This window comes from Corylus avellana, chromosome 4, assembly GCF_965113065.1.
Source record: "Corylus avellana chromosome 4, dhCorAvel1.hap1.2, whole genome shotgun sequence".
NCBI lineage: Eukaryota > Viridiplantae > Streptophyta > Magnoliopsida > Fagales > Betulaceae > Corylus > Corylus avellana.
The window spans coordinates 31,780,905-31,799,025 of record NC_142493.1 but is presented as its reverse complement, the minus strand read 5'-3'; the positions used below and the strand labels follow the sequence as shown (position 1 = coordinate 31,799,025).

Sequence of the window (18,121 nt, the reverse complement as noted above, 5' to 3'; positions counted from 1 at the left end):
TCGGCTGTAGATTACGTTTAATGAAGCGGAGGCCACTAGTTCAAATCTCCCCTCCCCCTTTCCTTGTGTGGACATGTAAAAAAAAAAAAAAAAAACTATCTCCAATTTATTATTAAGGGTCGTGGTTCAATGGGTTATGACACGCTTAATGAAGCGGAGGTCACTAGTTCGAATCTCCCCTCCCCCTTCCCTTGTGTGGACATTTAAAAAAAAAAAAAAAAAACTATCTCCAATTTATTATTAAGGGTCGTGGTTCAATGGGTTATGAAAGTTCTCAAGTTGTCAGAACATGTATAAGGGTATGGGTTCGAATATCTGCAATAAATAATTTTCACATATGCCTGATTAGTATTAGCCACTTTGGATTCTTATTGATGCCCTAGTGGGGCTGAGTCAGGCTATGACTCAGTTGGACTTGAGGGAGCACCTGCGGAAATAGTCACAATCAGTCTCTCCAGTTTACCATTTTTGCTAAATAAAAAAAAAAAAAAAAAAAAACCTATCTCCAACCTGGTGGTCTGGCCACTTTAAATTTATTGGGAGTGATAGAATTACTCCAAATCGGCCATAAAATTGGCTGAACTACTTCTTTGGCTAAAAATATGCATTCAACTTAAACCATTGGAACAATCTTCTTAGCTAAAATGTATTGCATCTATAGCATTACACCTGGAACAACTTTTATTTTACGGGGTTAATATGGTAGCGCTAATCTGTTTTTAGATTGACCTCTATTAAAACAACCAAATTAAATAAAAATTAAATATTTAGAATTACTTTTGCTCCGACCCCACTCACATTATTAGCACTTAGGTTACAATTTTCAGTGTTTTGTGATTTAAGATGTATCATTATCAATGTCCCACTAGGCCCCAATACTGACAAAACCTAGGAACATACAAATCTGGTCCAGTTCAACCCATGGAGAAGCATTTACTAGTTTTCTTAATTATATTTCAAGGTCTAGAGCATTCACCAAATGTGCACAAATGAGACGCTCCCTATATGACATGACATTATCTAATACTAATAATAATAATAATTTTTTTTTTGGTAAGACTATCTAATAATTGAGTCATCAATATTATTGATAATTGATTATTCCAAAAGTATAAAAGGAAAAGGGAAAAGTATTGGCAATTACTTAAGATAAAGAGGTGATTTGCAAAAGGAAGATAAATGATATGGAATTCCACCTTTATTAATTGAAAGGAATGTGAATAATGAGCATAAATGTCAATCTAGTTATTAAATCCTTCGAGAGAATGAGGAAGTTCCTTTCCATTCTATTGAATGCCTTCTTTATGACCATTTTGATGGAAATAACCTTCTTTTTACCCTTTTTGTTCTTCATAAAGTGGAAGATCTCGTGTCATGCATGGTGTGGTGTTATTCTAGATGAGTAGTCTCTAGAGAAAAGTGGATTGCATAGAGGATTTGATTTTATGAGGCCAATGTAATAACCAAATCCAATATCTTCTTCTACACATGTATCCTTGGTTTGAAGAAAATCCCATGCTTCCTAAATATATATTTGGGTGCAAGGATGGAATTAAGAATATATACCACATGTTCTGTGATCAACACTGCTATATTACATTGTTCATTAACGTATTGAAACTCTGTATAAAATCAAAATGGTGTCACCGCCAACTAAGCCTACTTTGTCCCTACCCGAAATCCTATGGGTCGAAATCTTCGGGCTCTTATGTGTCCTAATAAAAGCAAACAATTTTACACGTAAAAGTGTAAGTTCAAGACTCAGTAAAAAAAATGCAATTACAAAACTTGAGTCTGTGATGTGAGCCTCCTCTTGCCTGTTAAAGTTTATGTCTCTTTTGTTCGTTGAAGTTCAATGAAATACAAACTAATTTTCTCAAAATACAAGATAAAACTTTTCCTTAAGCGAACACTAAAGCAGATAACATCGACTAATGGGCCTCGCAACAGCCCATATTGGATACCTATTGTGGATCAAAAGCAGCAAATATGGGCGGCCCAAAAAGGAAAAAAAATGTAAAAGCACGGGCAATTATGGCGGAATTGGGCCTCAAACTAGTAAACGTTGCAAGCTAATGGTTGCCTATACTTGCGTATAATAACCAACCAATCAGCGCGATCCAAATTAAAGAACTTACGCGTCACTTCCAATCACGGATCACCATGTGGCACAAATAAATTACAATGCATTTTTCCCCTCTTCCTTTATTCAGGTTTCCCGTTTCGCGTAGAAAGTCCGAAACTTGGTGCCCATCTCCGACTCTCTGTTTCTCTCTGAGAAAAGGCAGCAACTTGACAATTGCACCATGGTTCGATTCAACCTGTGCTTTCTTCTAATCCTAGGGTTCTTATTGTCTACGTCGGAGTCGGTTCGGTTCGACCTGGAATCGGGTCAGACCAAGTGCATCGCCGAAGACATAAAGAGCAATTCCATGACGGTGGGCAAGTACAGCGTGGTCAATCCCGACGAGGCCCATCCCATGCCCGATACCCACAAAGTCACCGTTCGGGTAATTTTCTTTTTGCCAAATTTGTTTGTGCTTGTGGGGTTTTGAATTTGATATGACCGCGGTGGTAATTGGGTGAATATTGCTCTTTACTGTATATATAGGTAACTTCGGCATATGGGAATAATTACCATTACGCGGAGCTGGTGGGATCGGGGCAGTTCGCGTTCACGGCGCCGGAGGCGGGAGATTACATGGCGTGCTTCTGGGGGCCTGATCACAACCCCAAGGTCACGATGACGGTGGATTTCGATTGGAGGACTGGTGTGGCGGCCAAGGACTGGTCCAATGTTGCTAAGAAAGGACAAGTTGATGTAAGTTTTTGTTTTTGCTAATTATTCAGTTTCTTTTGTTATGTGATTAGCTCGTTGGTTTTAAGTTTGGTTTTTGGGCAATGAAATTTGAGTTTTTCGCATAGAGGAGTTACTTGTCGGAGAACAGAATTTGTTCCTATTCGTAGTGAACTCAAAAAAAATTGAGCATAGGGAATGTATCTATTAAGGCATATTAATTTGTCAGGATGTAAAGTTGGTCAAATTTATTTTCAGATGGATATGGTGTGACAAATGAATTTGCCCATATAGAGTGAGTAGATTAAAAAGGTGCATACAGGTGATAAGTCACATTGGTTTTTTATTAGGTGAGATTAGATTTTATAAGCGATTTTAGGAACCTCAAATTGCAACTAGTGCAGATGTGGCTAACGTTTTCTCTGTGTCATTACAAATGTTATTAGAGCAACCTAGTAACACTATGTAGCGTTGGGCCACTACATGACGTTGGACTTGATGGGGACGTTAGGGATTTGAGTGGAAGAGATTGTGACAAATGAATTACCCACATTGAGTGGATGGATTATAAAAGTGTTCAAGAGTGAAAAGTCCTACATTGGTTCCTTACTAGTCCATTTGTAGCAAGGTGGAGGGTGAGGTTGTGGGTTCAACTCCCACTGAGTGTGTGTAACTTACATATAAAATATAAGTGATTTTAAGGAGTCCGAATTGTAACTTGATTAGTCCTTTTGAGTGATAACGTGCATGTGACAAGTGCTTTTCCTGGATTGTTACATATAGAGAACCCAATATTTTGAGGAGTCATCTCCTAAGCAAGATTGAAGAATTGTTCTAAATCCATCGAATATGGCAGCTGAGCTATTTGCTTATTGAAGACAATAGTAATAAGCTTATAAATTCTGCCTGCTGGTTATTGTGGTCCCTGATGCAATCTACTATAGGTGCTCCTGAGTATTATCAGCCTAAACAAACAACACCTACACTCATTGTCAATTGGCATTTAAGCCATCCCCAATTATCCAAAAAGGCATCCAAACTTTAAATCCAGCCACAAGTGAGGCCAATTGACACTGAAGGTTGGCAGCCATAAAGAGAGAAAGAAAGAGAGATGAAGGGAGAAGATACAACACCACTGTGGGAATGGGAAATTCTTTGGAGAGCCAAATGGTGGTGATGGCAGTTGAGTCCTTATGCATTCAATGCCAACAAAAAGGATCAAATGGTGGACGTTGGTGCCGATGTAGTCACCATTCTTGGGTCTGAAGTGGACGATCTAGTTGGAGTTGGAGTGAGACTGGAAGCTAGGGTGTGGAGGGTGTAGGGGGGTGTTGATTGTAGAGAGTCCAAATTCATCCAATGAGTTGCGGAGATGAGGAGGGTGCGCTCGAGGGGAATTAGGTTTGGTGATTGGAGGAAATGGAGGTAGACAAGCTTCGGGAGGAAGAGAGAGCTGGAGAGATTTTGTTTTTTTTTCCCCCCCCTAGTGGGAAGCCAATGGAAAATGGCTTATTCTTTGCTGCATCCTTTGAAAAAAAAAAAAAAAGAAGGTATGCTGTTGACCAGCATTTTCTAGTTGCATCAAATACCAGAAAATGTGGAAACCATTTTTCGGAAGACATTTTAGGTTGAAATAAACACAACCTAAAAGCAGTTAAATAAAAATAAGAGAATAGATTGATTCTTTTTCCTGGTGCCTAGGAGATTAGTGTACGAAACACTGATGTGGCTGTTTCCCTAATGTTGCTGATTATAAATATGGTTGAGATGATTGGCTTGCGTATTTATTGAGAACTGGGCGCTCACAACCTAGCTCAGAAAACCTTCTTATACATGTTGCTTGTCCAAAGACATTCTTGCACTAATTTGGGCCTTTGGGTTTCTTTCTTCGGTGATGTCATTATGTAAGTTTGAAACTCATTTTATTTGCTATGTCCACAGAGTTAACTGATTGCTCTTTACACAATATTTATGAATGCAGTCTCTTAATATGAAAAGATCATGCAGATTATTTGTCTTTCTACTATACCATGTTTATTGTTCAAATTGTTAGTTTTCCTGGACAGATCTGGGAATTGGGAGTCAAACGAAATTGGTATTTTTCTTGTCTATCTTGTTAAATAAAGGAAGTCTACTCCTCATAATATTAGTAGTTACCTTTTTGGGAATTACTCCAGAAGTATAGTTCAATTCTATATATTTTTCAAATAATTGCATTCTCATTAAGTGCTTTTTTTTTTTAGTTAATATATATTAAGTTGTGTGATATGCCAAATAACTCTAGCCTTTTGCAAATGTTAGAGCTGAGATATGGAAAACAATTTATGTTGTCTTCATTATTTTATATGCCAGGTCATGGAACTAGAACTGAAGAAGTTATATGATGCTGCTATTTCCATTCAGGAGGAAATGTATTATCTCCGCGAAAGGTAAGGAAACATTAATTTCTTGAATATATCATAGAGAGAGAGAGAGGGAGATTTTTGTTTTTCTTATTTTATCAATGCTGTTTGTGCTTCATGTTTCAGAGAAGATGAAATGCAGGAGCTCAATAGAACAACGAACTCCAGGATGGGCTGGTTTAGTATTCTCTCACTTTTTGTTTGCTTGTCAGTGGCAGGCTTGCAGCTATGGCACTTGAAAACCTTTTTTGAGAAAAAGAAGCTCATTTAATCTTATTCTGGACAATTTTTGAGAATTTTTCTCATTTGTGCTCATGTAACTTATAGCAACGATGTACTCGGATAGAATAATTTTCAGATCGCATTGTTAGATTAAGTGGGGCTTTCAATAATTTGAGTCTTTGTTACAGCGTGCAGAATCTCCTTATGTGTTAATATCTAACTTACATCAATGTTGGAACAAAAAACTTTAATCATCAATTATCTCGTTTCTGTTTAAATTGATGTCTTAGGAGATCTAATTAAAGTTATCTGCATTCGCAAAATCCTATTAAGAACTAGCCGTTTGGTGAGATTATTTTTCACAATGTGACATAAATTACCGCTTCAACTTTTACAAGAAATCATCAGTAGTAACTTTTTCATATTGGTCAATGTTCACAATTCCTGCTATTTGGCAAGCCAAAGTTGCAGAAAATGACCCATAGTGCGTTTTATATAAATAACAGTTTAAAATGATTGGACACCGGAAACACGGTTTTGAAAATTGTTAGCAAACGTGATCTTGTATCCGTAAAGAAACGTGGCAACTCTTGTCAGGGAAGCATGCATGGGTGACACGAGTGGTCGATGTGGGTAGTACAAGCGATGATCCCTATGACACGGGAGAGTTGGGAATATTGTTGACGATTGGCAGTCTTCCCCGTAAAAACCCCATTTGGAGTGGCCTATAAACAACTTGCAGGTAGAAATTTTTTTAGCATTGTGAATAATGGACACTTCTGAATCATCCCATCGTAAATCATGTCTAAAGCAAGATTTGATTGTGTTGCCGAACATTTCAGTTCAAGAAATTTAAACGATATTACCTTGCAATGCAACACGAACGAGTTGAACCATTTCTGGTCTTTGAAGTCCGGATGACTGTAAGTACAACCCGCACAATGAGCTATAGAAGATCCACTCTGATGCCCACCGTCACGAATCTTGGAGAACAGTGTTTCAAGTTCACAATTTGCATCCAGAAAATTGCAAGTGTAAACCATCTTGTTCTTTTTTTAATTTTATTCTTACAATTTTTCTGTTAAAAATTCCTTACCAAAAAATATATACATTATTTAATTAATAATACAAAAAAAAAAAAAAAAGATGGGTAGAACTGACTCTGTACAAAAAAAAAAAAAAAAAAAAAAAAAAAAAAAAAAAAAAAAAACTAGTACATAAAACAAAACCATCTATATCATAAACATCATCTTCAGAATCAACAACTCAAGCCTTTACACAAACGATCTAAGAGCTGAAAAGTGTCATCTAATTGTTCAAAGAGAACAGAGCAGAAACAAATTACAGTCGAAAGTAAAAAGAGAAAAAAAAATCCAGTCAAATGATGAAATGTATTATATATATGTTAATTTGGACAAGACTCTTTGGCAGGCTAATTCAGATCAAGATAATACATGATAATCTTAGAAAATCTGGAAATTAATCAACATCATCTACTCAGGTAACGATAAGAATTCGAACAGTCGGTAACCTAGTCATCCCTATTTCTCTTGCAAACTACCAATTGAGTCTATTCGTAATCACATCTGCTCAATTGGGAGTACAGGAGATGACTGGCAGAAAAGGCAAACATATTATCCACGTACTGACCGTAACATAGGTCTTGAATGTTATGTATTGAATAAGTGCCAATGATGGTCAGTCGGTAGATTTTCCTTGATCTTTTCCAGCCTCTTGAGGATTTCCAAGAAAGAGGGTCTTTGGTTCATGTCAGGCGCCCAACACTGCTCAGTTAACCTAGAAACCATTCAATACAAAAAAGATATTAGCAGTTGGACTTTTTCAGCTATGCATATCAAAGATAGATAATTTCCTAAAATGGTTTTAATTCATCTATCAACACAGTGCTGTTTTTCTAAACGATTATAAGTATTCAATATGCCAGAAGTCATCAGCCTAGTTGCATGTGGAACAACATGAATAGTTGTGATTGAATAGCTTACATAAACGTTGAATAGATGGCTAAAATAATGAGAGATGTGTAACAATCTTTTTTTTTTTTTGGCATCCGCCTTGGTAACGGAAAAAAATGAGCATGGCGATGAGAGAATATCAGCAACAATGGTTTCCTCATGTGCAACAAAATCAATCAATGCAAAAGTTAAAGTGCAGATTAGTTAAAGGTGCCACAAGGACGAGAGATGAAAAATAACAAGGAGCAAGGCTGCGAGGAAGATAAGATGGCTGACAATCTTGACAGTATATGTACCTAGACTTCTAAGGGAAGAGAGATCGATAGAGAGAGAGAGAGAGTTCTAAGGGAAGAGAGAGTAGACTTCTAAGGGAAGAGGGATTGAGTTGATTTATTAATGATTATACAGCCGCAGAATTTTGGATCGAATTCATTTCATCATAAATAAAGAAATAGAAAAGGATTCAGTTCATAGGTAGGCCACACAAGCACGAGAAAAGAAGCAACCTTTTAATTGACAGAATTTTAAAAAAACTCACTCTCTCAGTTCATTGGTGTATCCTTTTGAGCGAAACGAAGGCCTGTGCCCTTCAGCCACATATTTTGCTGCTTCATAAGGCTCATAACTTGCAAGTGGTGGGTCCCCTTCAAGCATCTGAACCAGTTGGGAACAAATTAGAACTAATTTCAAAACTTTTACATCTGATCTCAACTCCTTACAGAAACCAGCATTACCTCATACAGTATCATCGCGAAAGAGAAAACATCAACCTTCTTATCATATCTCCTATGCTTGAAAACTTCAGGAGCCATATACCGGTCTTTTGTTTTGTTTAATGCCAGAAAGAAAGAAAAATAATTATTTATTCAGTATTAAAATTCATATCCGCTAAAACAAAATCTATTAGAAACACTCACAACTTCCAGTCTCTCCAGTCATTTTGTAGACATCACGAGTATCCTGAACCTTAATGAGCTTGCTTAGTCCAAAATCTCCAACTTTCAAATGGTCTGCACTGGAATTGACTAGAAGAACATTCCTGAAATTTATAAACAAGATTTCAACAGGTAAATATAAAATGCAATATGGAAGCCACCGACATGTTCTTGATGGTGGAAGCTAGAGAAAAAGAAAGAGAAGGTCCTTCTTCAATTGGTGAAGAAGCATTATATCCTATGAACATTAATCTCCTCATTACAGTGATATATTAAGAGTACTGATTAAAGCGCAACATCAGCAGTTTCCGGTACAACATAAAGAATATGACAACAAATCTGATACAGAATCTACTAACCTTGGTTTTAGGTCCCGGTGAACTATGACATTTGGTTCATTGTGAAGATAAGCCATGCCTCTGCCCACATAAGATTTACAGAAGCCAGATTAGCATAACATTTTAATTCACTGAGACTGCATCTTGCTCCTAGTAAGGACTGTAATAATCGAGTCATGCAAATGCCCTGATCAGATTGCCTAAAATAAGGCATTCCGCAGTATGCAAGTGATTAGATACACACTCTCCATTTTTTGCCTCTTTCCTTCCCTGCAAAGATATCTCTGGACATCCATCTCTCTCCACACAAAATTATTTCATACAATCTCAAAAAGGTGTGGCTTAAATGAACTTTCCTACTTATGATACAGCAGTAATTTAGAATTGCAGATGTAACAACCAAGAACAGACCTACGGGGTATGGATCTGCATTTTTCTTATAGGTAGGCATAAGAATTAGGGGTACCTTGCGATGTCCAGAGCAAAGTTGATAGCTGTTGAAGGATTAAGTGAACCTTTGTCCTTGAGGTACTGATGAAGATCACCCTAAAATAGCATATGAATGCAACAATTAAGCAAGAGTTTCTCTGCAAGTACATTTTTCAGATCACTAGCAACAATTTCAAGAAACACAATTCACAATATGAAGCATAAAAAATATATGCATGTACTCACCCCTCGTAAATACTCGGTAATTAACATAAGGGGCTTCTTCTCTGTGACAGCTCCAAGAAATTGGACTATATTAGGGTGACGAAGCTTCACTAGCAAATTAACTTCGTGTCTAAAGTCCTGACTGAATCAGGAAGCAAAGAATAGGTAAGCAATTTTCATTTTTTGGTAAATTAGAAACTGAGTCAGAAAGGAAATTTTGATATAGGCAACAAGCACCACATAAATAATTTTCTTAAGCCCTACAGAATGTTTATAAATGGATAGTAAAGATCCCTTCCAATTTCTATAGACTTACCATCTCTCGGAAAAGAATGCTGAGCGAATCATCTAAGAAAAGTATATCTAATCCAAATGAAATATAAATTTCATCCATTACTTTGGTTCTGCTCCCTCTCAACCAGAGCATTTCATAACATATACCACAACCACAACTATACCTTACACCCAACTAATTGAGGGTGGTTACATGGATCCTTTTACGCTAGTTGGCCCTATTTAGGCCATATCTTTATTTGACAATCATGTTTTTTGTTTTTAATTTTTTTTTGTTTTATTTTTTATGTTAAAGCCCCAAAGTCATATGTAAATGTTCATAAGATGTGACAAAAGTTCTACACTGGCTGTCAACCAACCATGAACTCCTCCTTTATCCGGAATTGGGACTAGCCGTGTAAAAAGGATATAACAATAAAGTCGACATACAGAGAGTTGATTCATTATGTAAACTGGAACGAAGACATACACACAGACAGAGAGAACGAGAGAGGGTGAGAGAGAGATATGAAAAGAATACACTATTTCTCCAAAATAATCAGGTTATACAGCCATAATACAACAAATGATTAAAACCTATAGAAAAACGTTATAAGAAAATGGATCTTACATCACCAATCTGTCATCTGAAAGTGATGGAAGAATGCGTTTGATGGCTACAGGTGTTCCACGCCAATAGGCTTTTAAAATCTCACCAAAAGATCCCTGCCAGCATCAGCCATCATCAGTGAAAGCACATCTATATAGATAGATTAAAGCAACACACTGATAGCTGTACACTGACACCCAGATTGTGAGCAGAATATAAATGATTCAAGTTGCAAACTAAATGACAGAACCAACAAGTTAAAGACACGACAGACCAACAGCACGAAACAACTATGCGAAAGTGCTGAGTAAAGATGAATTATTTTAGCCTAAGGGGAACTACCCTCTCTTACAAAGATCAATTTCAGAGATACTATGTATTCTATTTCTCTCAATAATTATCTCAGCACCTTACCTAGCCAGGGGAAATGAAGTATAGGTGTAGGTGGCATACTTTCAATGGGAATGAAATCATGTGATAACTGGTAATATGATCCCCAAGAACAAATACCACACACCAAAGGCAGAATGTATAACTTCTAAAACAAAAATTAAATTCTGGCTGCAGCAAAATAATAGACAGAAAATCCTAGTCACAGTATTTGAATAGCATCATCAGACTCGCTTATTAAAACATTCAAACAAGAAATTTTATAAATCATAGTGACTACTTGGCACAGTTTGCATGACTTGCCCCCATAGTGTTTGTTCATTACTAATTTAAAGAAAACTAGAGTCAGACCTTGCCGATAATAGCCGAGTTTGAGAAGTCCAGCTCAGAAGGTTCAATTTCCCAGTCACACTTGTTTGGCAGAGGGGGTGGAACAGGCTTTGGTTCAAAATGGCTTCCATTTTGGCCCTGCAAAATGCATAATCAAACTTAGAGCCTGCAAAAGCAAATAAAACAAAAAATCCACAGAATATGAATGTTACGAGTCTCATATACCTAGCATTGATATGATGCCAATTTGAAGGCATGTGATGCTAGAACATTAAGAACAAACAAGAAAGGTGCATTTCCATGTTGGAGCAAACTGGTCATATGTGACTTGTAAATTGTTTCCACGTTTCATATGTATTAAAATAGAATGATTAAATTATATGGTTAAAAGACTCAAAAATCTAGTCCAAAGGAGTTGAAGGGTGGAATAACCAAAATTCATTTCAGATACAGTACAAATAGAATCCGATCCCCCTTCTCATTTCATTTTATGAGGAAACACAAGTTCACGTATCGAAATTGAAGCTCCACTAACATATATTACCTTGCCATGTTATCCAACTTTCTTTAGCACCTTGCCATGTTATCCAACTTCTAATTGACAACTAGTAAAACATAGAAAAGACAAGCATCATAAGGGTTTACAACCATACCGTTTTCATGGGCAGGACCCCTTATAGGAGTTTTGAATGATATGTTTTCCAGAAAGAGCAGGGAACTCACAGTTGTGAAGGAAACTCCAAATCAACCATAGTATTTGAAGGTTCACTGACAACCACCACTACATATTATCACATATTCATTTTGGCAAAAGACGACTTGGTCGGTCCAAAGTCTAATTATTGTGGGCCAAATACCAAAACATAGTCCCTCTAGCCATAAGCAAACCTATGTTCTTTCCCTCCTCTCTCTCTCTCTCTCTCTTTTTACCAAAAATCATATATTAACGCACAAATCAAACCCTCCCATTATTTACATTCAATGTGATGAAGGTATGATGATGTTGTCCCCAAGGGGATAGCTCAACTAGCTGGAGACTACGTTTCATGAAGCGGAGGTCACTAGTTCGAATACTTATCCCCCATTTTCCTCCCCTTATGCAGACATGTAAAAAAGAAAAAAGAAAAATATATGATGATATAACCACACTACAAAGGGCTAGTGGAAGCTAAAATCCACAAAACTTATGACCTCAATTTATCCTTGATGGCAATAAAAGGCAACAGACCACAAGTTTCCAGCAACACACATCTGAAGAAACTAGTGCTAAAACTTACTGTTTTCTCTTCCTGAAAGAAAGTTCTTAAGACTGAGCTAGTTCCTTAAAAAGCAGAATTTGCTATCCCATCAATCAAAGTCCAGGAAAAGAGAGAGAGAGAGAGGACAATATACTTACGTACGACAAGCCACCATATGATTTCAACAGTTCAATCATGCTGTGCTTTTTAGCTCCTTCAGCATCAGCTAGAGGCTGTCATGAGGGAAACTCCAGATAATTATTCATCTGAGGGAAATTCCAGATTAAATACTTATAAATAAAATAAAATAAATAAATAAGTCCCATATTGAGTAAAAAGAATCCCTTTTCCTGATAATGCATATCATACCATTGCATTTAAATTCCAGATTTGCAAGTGTAATGGAATTTAAGATAATAGCTACGTGACGTAGCAGCGATTTGTTTCATCCTATTTCTTTAGAAAAACACAAAAACTATATAACATGCTGCTTCATCCATTCAACCCAAGTTAACAAACGACGTCAATGAAAATCAACTTGCAAGTTCATGTTCACAAATACCGATATAGAAATGTGTTATTTTAGACTTAGGCACAGTTTATTCACTTGCAGTTCCACCAGACATTGCACTTCCATTTTTACATTCGCAAGCAAATTCATGCATTAGAAACTTTGTATGACCTCACGCTTACTCCCTCATTCAACTCCACACTCATTGACCGAAGCTTATCCACAATCATTCGCGTATTTTGCAACAGTTTTACTGTTCCATTCGCAGAAAATTACAATTTGAATAGGCTCCTCTCTTATAACTACAAGAGTTTATTTGACATATCATAGAAAATTAAACATCGAATTCAATTAAACAACAAACTAATATAGAGGAGGAAAAAGAAAGCAGTAAATTGGCGAACGAATTACGGTGTTCTTCCAGCGATCCTGAGCGTTGACGTCGGCGCCAGAGTCGATCAGGCACTTGGCGACGTCGATCCAGCCGTGGAGGGAGGCCACATGGAGCGGAGTACGGTTGTCGTAGTCTCTGGCGTGGACCAGGGACCGATCTTCCTCTAGAAGCTTGCGGACCGCAACTGCGTCGTTCTGGTGGGCGTGCCAGAGGATCAGCGAGGTCCGGCTCACCCTCGCCTTCTCCTTCTGCTTCTCCTTGTCCGACGTTGAGCCTCCCTTACTTCCGGGGTTCTCGCCGCCGGAGCACGAATCCGAGCTCATCACCAGCGATTGGATCGGATCGGATCAACTAGATTTGATTGTGATTGGCTGCTTTGCGCGAGATTTTGTGCAGCAGCTTAGCTGTGTGACTTGGCGAATTTTGGAATCTGTTTTTAGCTTTAGCAAAAGTGGGAAATGAATTGGAGAGAGAGAGCTGGGGCGCTGTAGCCTGTAGGTCTAATGTCAGTTTTATCACTTTTATGTCCGTTAGTCCGGTTTTACTTTTTCAACAGAATGTGATTCTCTCTCCGACTTTCTTCGTGCCTTCGACAGTGTGAGTGTGTGAATAGCGTGCCTACTTTCTATTACTTTCTTCTCTCTCTCTTTATTTCATTTTCTTTTGCGATTGCTTTAATCTTTACTTTATATTTGGATTTCCTAAGCTTACCGACATGCGAACGGGTCGAGATTGATTTTTTTAATACAATTATTATTATTATTATTATTATTTTCATGTCCACAAAAAAAAAAAAAGAGAAATAGGAATTCATTTAAGTCCCAAATCTGCATCATGTGTCTAAAGTTTTATACATTATGAATAGCACTGTAAAATTTGAAAGACTATCACTTTTATGAATAGCACTGTAAAGTTTGAAAGACTATCAAATTCACGTTCGAAGATGCATATCGAACTTGATCATGTTGGCTCCACATGGATGTTCTTCGGCTTGTTAGCGACATGTGGAACTAATCTATCATGGCCTTCGAAGATAAAAACAAAATATATAAATTTTATGTGGGTTGTATAATTTCTTTTATTTTTCCTTGAGCATTTGAGTTGTATAATTTACTTACAAATGAATACATACTATAGATCCAGCTAAAAAAACTTGGTTTACAATATTTAGTTCCAACCCTCAGCATTGGTAGCACAATTTCATGAACATATTCTTCCAATTACAGGAGCTTCATGCCAAATCCTCGGTGTCTTCAAGAGACCGCTTCCGGGCCCTCAGGTTGAGCTCGAGGCTTTGAGGTAGAGGAGGTGTCCTTCCTCGACGGAACAGAACTGCAAGCGCCCTCATTTTCTGGCAAAGATCAAATACCTGTAGATAATTTTAGAAATTCTTATTATAAAGACTCATTTTTATATACTGAGCAAGTGAGCGACATCTTTTAGATTGCTCTGTTTCTTACTGATGAGGCTTCTATCTCTGCAACACCTTCACAACCTTTACCTCCGCCTTGCAGCAAGTCGCAATACTTTGCAGCTTCATTTTCATCTTCAAATACCTGCAACGATAATGAAGTTTCTGATTTTTTGCAACCAGAGATCAAATCAGAGAGAATGCAAAAGATCTAGGCCTGCATTGAACTATTCCCGCAGGAAAGTACCATGGAAAGCGGTGATTAGAGTGTTTAAAGCTTCTTGTTTTAAGGGGTCCTGGCGGGTAAGCAAGCGGATAATTAGAGCACATGAACTGTAAATTTGTTGTTCAACAAACATAGGGTTCTTGCTCATGTATTTGCATTCACAAAAATTGCTTCCAACACCACAAATATGGGAAAACCAAGCTTAACCACTTACTAGCACTCCCTCCCTAATATCCTCCACAAGCATCTGAAACTTTGTCCCAGTTCTCGATTGTTTAGTTTGATTTCCAATTCCAGACCTCAACTTTCCCCCCTTAGAAAACAGTAACCCAAGCTCCCTTTCAACTTCACTGTCACAGAAAGAACAAACAAATTGATCTGGTGCAACAGTAACAATTATCCAAAAGAAAGTTGGAACATTATTGAACCAAATGAGACCTGCGATTTCTTCGGGTTTTCATTGTGCACAATTGGTTTTCCCTGTGGGTGAGTACATAGACAGGCTTTGAAGTTTCTCTCCATGGGTTGGCCTCCAGTACTGTACCAGAATAAAAATGATAGAAAATGAGAAGCATTTTACATGAACAAAAAAAAAAAAAGGGCATTATATAAGAACAGAACACCAAGCCTAGCAGAAATAAAGCATATCACATCATATACTGATGTAGCAATTTTGAACAATGAATGATCAGCAACACTCGGAATACTCAAATAAGAAATACAAATGGACCCTGCATTCTAAACTAGAGAGAGAGAGAGAGAGAGAGACAGCAATATCACTAATAATGATATTTCTCAACCACAATGATAGAATGGTTAAGAGACAAAAAAAGATGCAAATGTGTTTCAAGTAAATAGTTTACTCTTAAGCCACATATATCAGACAGTTGGTGATGGCCAATATACTAACACTCCAAAAAAAAATGTATTAAAGATGGTAGTAAATGAAGTAGAAAAAGCTCCAATCAGCTGAGGCCAAAGAAGTTTGGTGAGGCTTAGACAATGATTAGAATGAAAGGATATAATAGACGATGATTCAATCTAATTGCAAAGATATGGAAATGTCAAAATCCACATGTCATAATTGATATCATGCCAAGTGGAAGGCACGTGATGCTAGAGTGAGATTTATTTGAACTGCCTTCACCTTTTTATTTTTATTTTTTTATTTTCTTCATATTTTTCAATAAGTAATTGACTAGGGAGGGGAAGAAAAAATTCAAACTAGTTACCCCCACTTCATGAGGTGTCATCCCTAGCTGATTGAGTTGCCATTTGGGGTGCTATTTTTCTCTTTTTAGAGTTATATTATGTCAGGATGGATGAACTGTCACCCACCAGCACAGCTCTGCAGCAAGGGCGAAGTTATGGGGGGGCCATATAGGATCATGACCCCCTAAATAATAGGGGGAAAAAAAGGCTAATAGAAACCTATAACAGTTTCCCAATGGTGGCCCCCAAAAATCCCAACCCAACCTTGGTTAGACCCAAGATCTGAGAAAAAAATAAGTTTATAGGCATATTTGGCACTTTCTCAATGGTAGCCCTAAAAAATATCTGTGTCTAGCAGCCCATCCCAATCCCAAAAACAAAACCCAAGCCATGCCTCCCTTTTCTCTCTACTTTTCCTTTTATCTTTCATGATTTTCAACCGTCAAAAGTCACAATAAAGGGCAAAGAAAACCCATCTTGCTGACCAAAGTTGTGCCTAGCTGCCTCTCAAACCAGAGAGAACAATCTCTTCATTATTGTAAGCTCCCAGTCTTAACACTTTTTCTTTGGTTTTTTTTTAGAGAATATGAATGACTAAGAAATAAGAAAAGATTTCCTACATCTTTTTCACATTTAAAAAAATGTTTCTCCTTTTTTTTTTTAATTGTGTGGATTTGCTTGAATTTAACCTTTTGACACATCTTTTTTTACTTATGATTGAGGTTCTATAACCTCTTTTAGCAGGATTGGCACAAATTGCCAGATTTTTTTTTTTTTTTTTTGTAGGCACAAATTGAAAGAACTTGCTAACATGAAGTAGCTGCAAAAACTTTGAATTACTAAAGGTATGCCTTGCATTCTGTGCAAATATTAAAAGAACATTACTTTTTTGGAATATTGAAAGTTGATTGAATTAGCATTCAGCATTACTTTTGTGTTATGATGATTGCTTAGCTAATTATATGAAATTTGTGTAAGAGTTTGAAGGTTTAGTCATAAGTCAACTAATAAAAATCGATAAAAATAAATAATTATGCCCTAATTGTAAAGTTATTTTTGTGCATGTCAAGATCATATAAATCACACTAAAAAGCAGAGACACAATGCTGTGATGAGCAACCGCTATAATTAAAACTTAAAAGCAACAAAGAAAAAGGAACAGTTGGAAGCAATACCATCATAGCTGCTGCTATCGAAGGTCTGGTGGAGGTGTCTACGCATGTCGTAGGCACGCGACGACACCCGCTTCACGAACTCATCCGAAGTGCCGGGAATGGTCCCGTCCAGGTGAAGCGCCCTCTCCACCTCCTCTCTTCCGTCATCTTCTTCTTCCGACGCTGCACCTCTCGAATTACAAGAAACTTCAAGAACTCTCCTTCTGGAAGGGTCCATAGAGTATCGGACACCGTACAGAGAAGAAGAGAGACGAGGAACGCGATGGGTGCCCAGAGACAACACGGCGAGTCGCCGCCGCCGGCGTAGGCGGTGGGGGTCACTGCTGGGGGGGAGAATTATGGAGGGCGAAACTGAAGAGAGAGAATCCATGGGTGATGGTTTGCCCTTTCCTTTGGGTTTGGTTGAGCTTTTTCTCTGGGTAGGCGGGTTTTGTTACTTTTGTATACGGCACATGAGTTTGGAAGAATTTCTCGCCGTGAAGGACTGTGTATCTGTAACTTATGGGGTCTGGTGGCGTCCGTGAATCTCGCGAATCTGCCGATATTTTTCGCTCGTCTGTGGTGGGTCCGGCGGAGTTGCTTCTGTGAGGCCGACGGGTCAAATTCGGAGCCTTATAAACGTGCGAGCGAGAACTAGGACCGGTAAATAAACAGTATTTGAACAAATTTTAAGATTAGTTTATTAAATAATAAAAAAAAAACTCGTATAATTATTGTATTATTTTTAACTTGTAATGAGAACATTTTAAATATTTAAGAAGATAGACAAAAAAAAAAAAAAATCTCTTTGTATAATGAACGTGTATATACATATTATTAAGATTCAAATTAATTTATCTAATTGATTTAAATAATAAAATCTTAACAATAATATATATATATATATATATATATATATATGAAAAAACAATTAAGCAATTAGAATAAATAAATCGAGGTTTTTTTTTTTTTTTTTTTTTAACAGATGATTTAGTTCGGTAATAAATTCAAGTTTTACTCGTGTTCAAAAACAAAAGTAAACAATAGTTCG

The 18,121-nt window shown here is 37.2% G+C and overlaps 3 protein-coding genes across 4 annotated transcripts; 1 reads left to right on the top strand and 2 right to left on the bottom strand.

Moving 5' to 3' along the window:
• The first annotated feature begins 2,210 nt into the window (after positions 1 to 2,210).
• On the top strand, positions 2,211 to 5,575 carry LOC132178689 (transmembrane emp24 domain-containing protein p24delta9). The gene is made up of 4 exons (XM_059591190.2): positions 2,211 to 2,510; positions 2,612 to 2,821; positions 5,150 to 5,226; positions 5,326 to 5,575. The coding sequence occupies exons 1-4, from the start codon at positions 2,307 to 2,309 to the stop codon at positions 5,468 to 5,470; spliced, it is 636 nt and encodes a 211-aa protein (XP_059447173.1). The 5' UTR covers positions 2,211 to 2,306; the 3' UTR covers positions 5,471 to 5,575.
• Positions 5,576 to 6,793: 1,218 nt separating this feature from the next.
• On the bottom strand, positions 6,794 to 13,574 carry VIK (VH1-interacting kinase). Its single transcript, XM_059591980.2, has 11 exons — positions 13,085 to 13,574; positions 12,321 to 12,395; positions 10,946 to 11,062; positions 10,226 to 10,320; positions 9,343 to 9,463; positions 9,134 to 9,213; positions 8,689 to 8,748; positions 8,312 to 8,433; positions 8,129 to 8,214; positions 7,933 to 8,048; positions 6,794 to 7,218 (listed from the first exon to the last, which is right to left on the bottom strand). Exons 1-11 carry the CDS (start codon positions 13,388 to 13,390, stop codon positions 7,092 to 7,094), a joined length of 1,305 nt encoding a protein of 434 aa, XP_059447963.1. The 5' UTR covers positions 13,391 to 13,574; the 3' UTR covers positions 6,794 to 7,091.
• A 527-nt stretch (positions 13,575 to 14,101) lies between these two features.
• On the bottom strand, positions 14,102 to 17,712 carry LOC132177450 (plant/protein). Of its 2 annotated transcripts, none has more exons than XM_059589781.2 (5): positions 17,092 to 17,709; positions 15,143 to 15,242; positions 14,919 to 15,054; positions 14,528 to 14,623; positions 14,102 to 14,436 (listed from the first exon to the last, which is right to left on the bottom strand). In XM_059589781.2, exons 1-5 carry the CDS (start codon positions 17,459 to 17,461, stop codon positions 14,299 to 14,301), a joined length of 840 nt encoding a protein of 279 aa, XP_059445764.2. In that variant the 5' UTR covers positions 17,462 to 17,709; the 3' UTR covers positions 14,102 to 14,298. The 2 variants fall into 2 exon arrangements, with proteins under 2 accessions (XP_059445764.2, XP_059445765.2); XM_059589782.2 differs by having other exon boundaries at positions 14,345 to 14,436; positions 14,528 to 14,643; positions 17,092 to 17,712.
• Between the last annotated feature and the right edge of the window lie 409 nt (positions 17,713 to 18,121).

What these genes read in the sequence shown, in the direction of transcription:
- LOC132178689 (XM_059591190.2), top strand. Translation starts at nt 2,307, where the DNA reads ATGGTTCGATTCAACCTGTGCTTTCTTCTAATCCTAGGGTTCTTATTG. An exon ending in CCCACAAAGTCACCGTTCGG is followed by an intron (nt 2,511 to 2,611) that starts GTAATTTTCTTT and finishes CTGTATATATAG; the next exon opens with GTAACTTCGGCATATGGGAA. An exon ending in CTAAGAAAGGACAAGTTGAT is followed by an intron (nt 2,822 to 5,149) that starts GTAAGTTTTTGT and finishes TTTATATGCCAG; the next exon opens with GTCATGGAACTAGAACTGAA.
- VIK (XM_059591980.2), bottom strand. Translation starts at nt 13,390, where the DNA reads ATGAGCTCGGATTCGTGCTCCGGCGGCGAGAACCCCGGAAGTAAGGGA. An exon ending in CATATGGTGGCTTGTCGTAC is followed by an intron (nt 11,063 to 12,320) that starts GTAAGTATATTG and finishes TGCATTTTGCAG; the next exon opens with GGCCAAAATGGAAGCCATTT. An exon ending in TCAGATGACAGATTGGTGAT is followed by an intron (nt 9,464 to 10,225) that starts GTAAGATCCATT and finishes TTCCTGATTCAG; the next exon opens with TCAGGACTTTAGACACGAAG.
- LOC132177450 (XM_059589781.2), bottom strand. Translation starts at nt 17,461, where the DNA reads ATGGATTCTCTCTCTTCAGTTTCGCCCTCCATAATTCTCCCCCCCAGC. An exon ending in CGATAGCAGCAGCTATGATG is followed by an intron (nt 15,243 to 17,091) that starts GTATTGCTTCCA and finishes ATTCTGGTACAG; the next exon opens with TACTGGAGGCCAACCCATGG. An exon ending in ATATTAGGGAGGGAGTGCTA is followed by an intron (nt 14,624 to 14,918) that starts GTAAGTGGTTAA and finishes TTATCGTTGCAG; the next exon opens with GTATTTGAAGATGAAAATGA.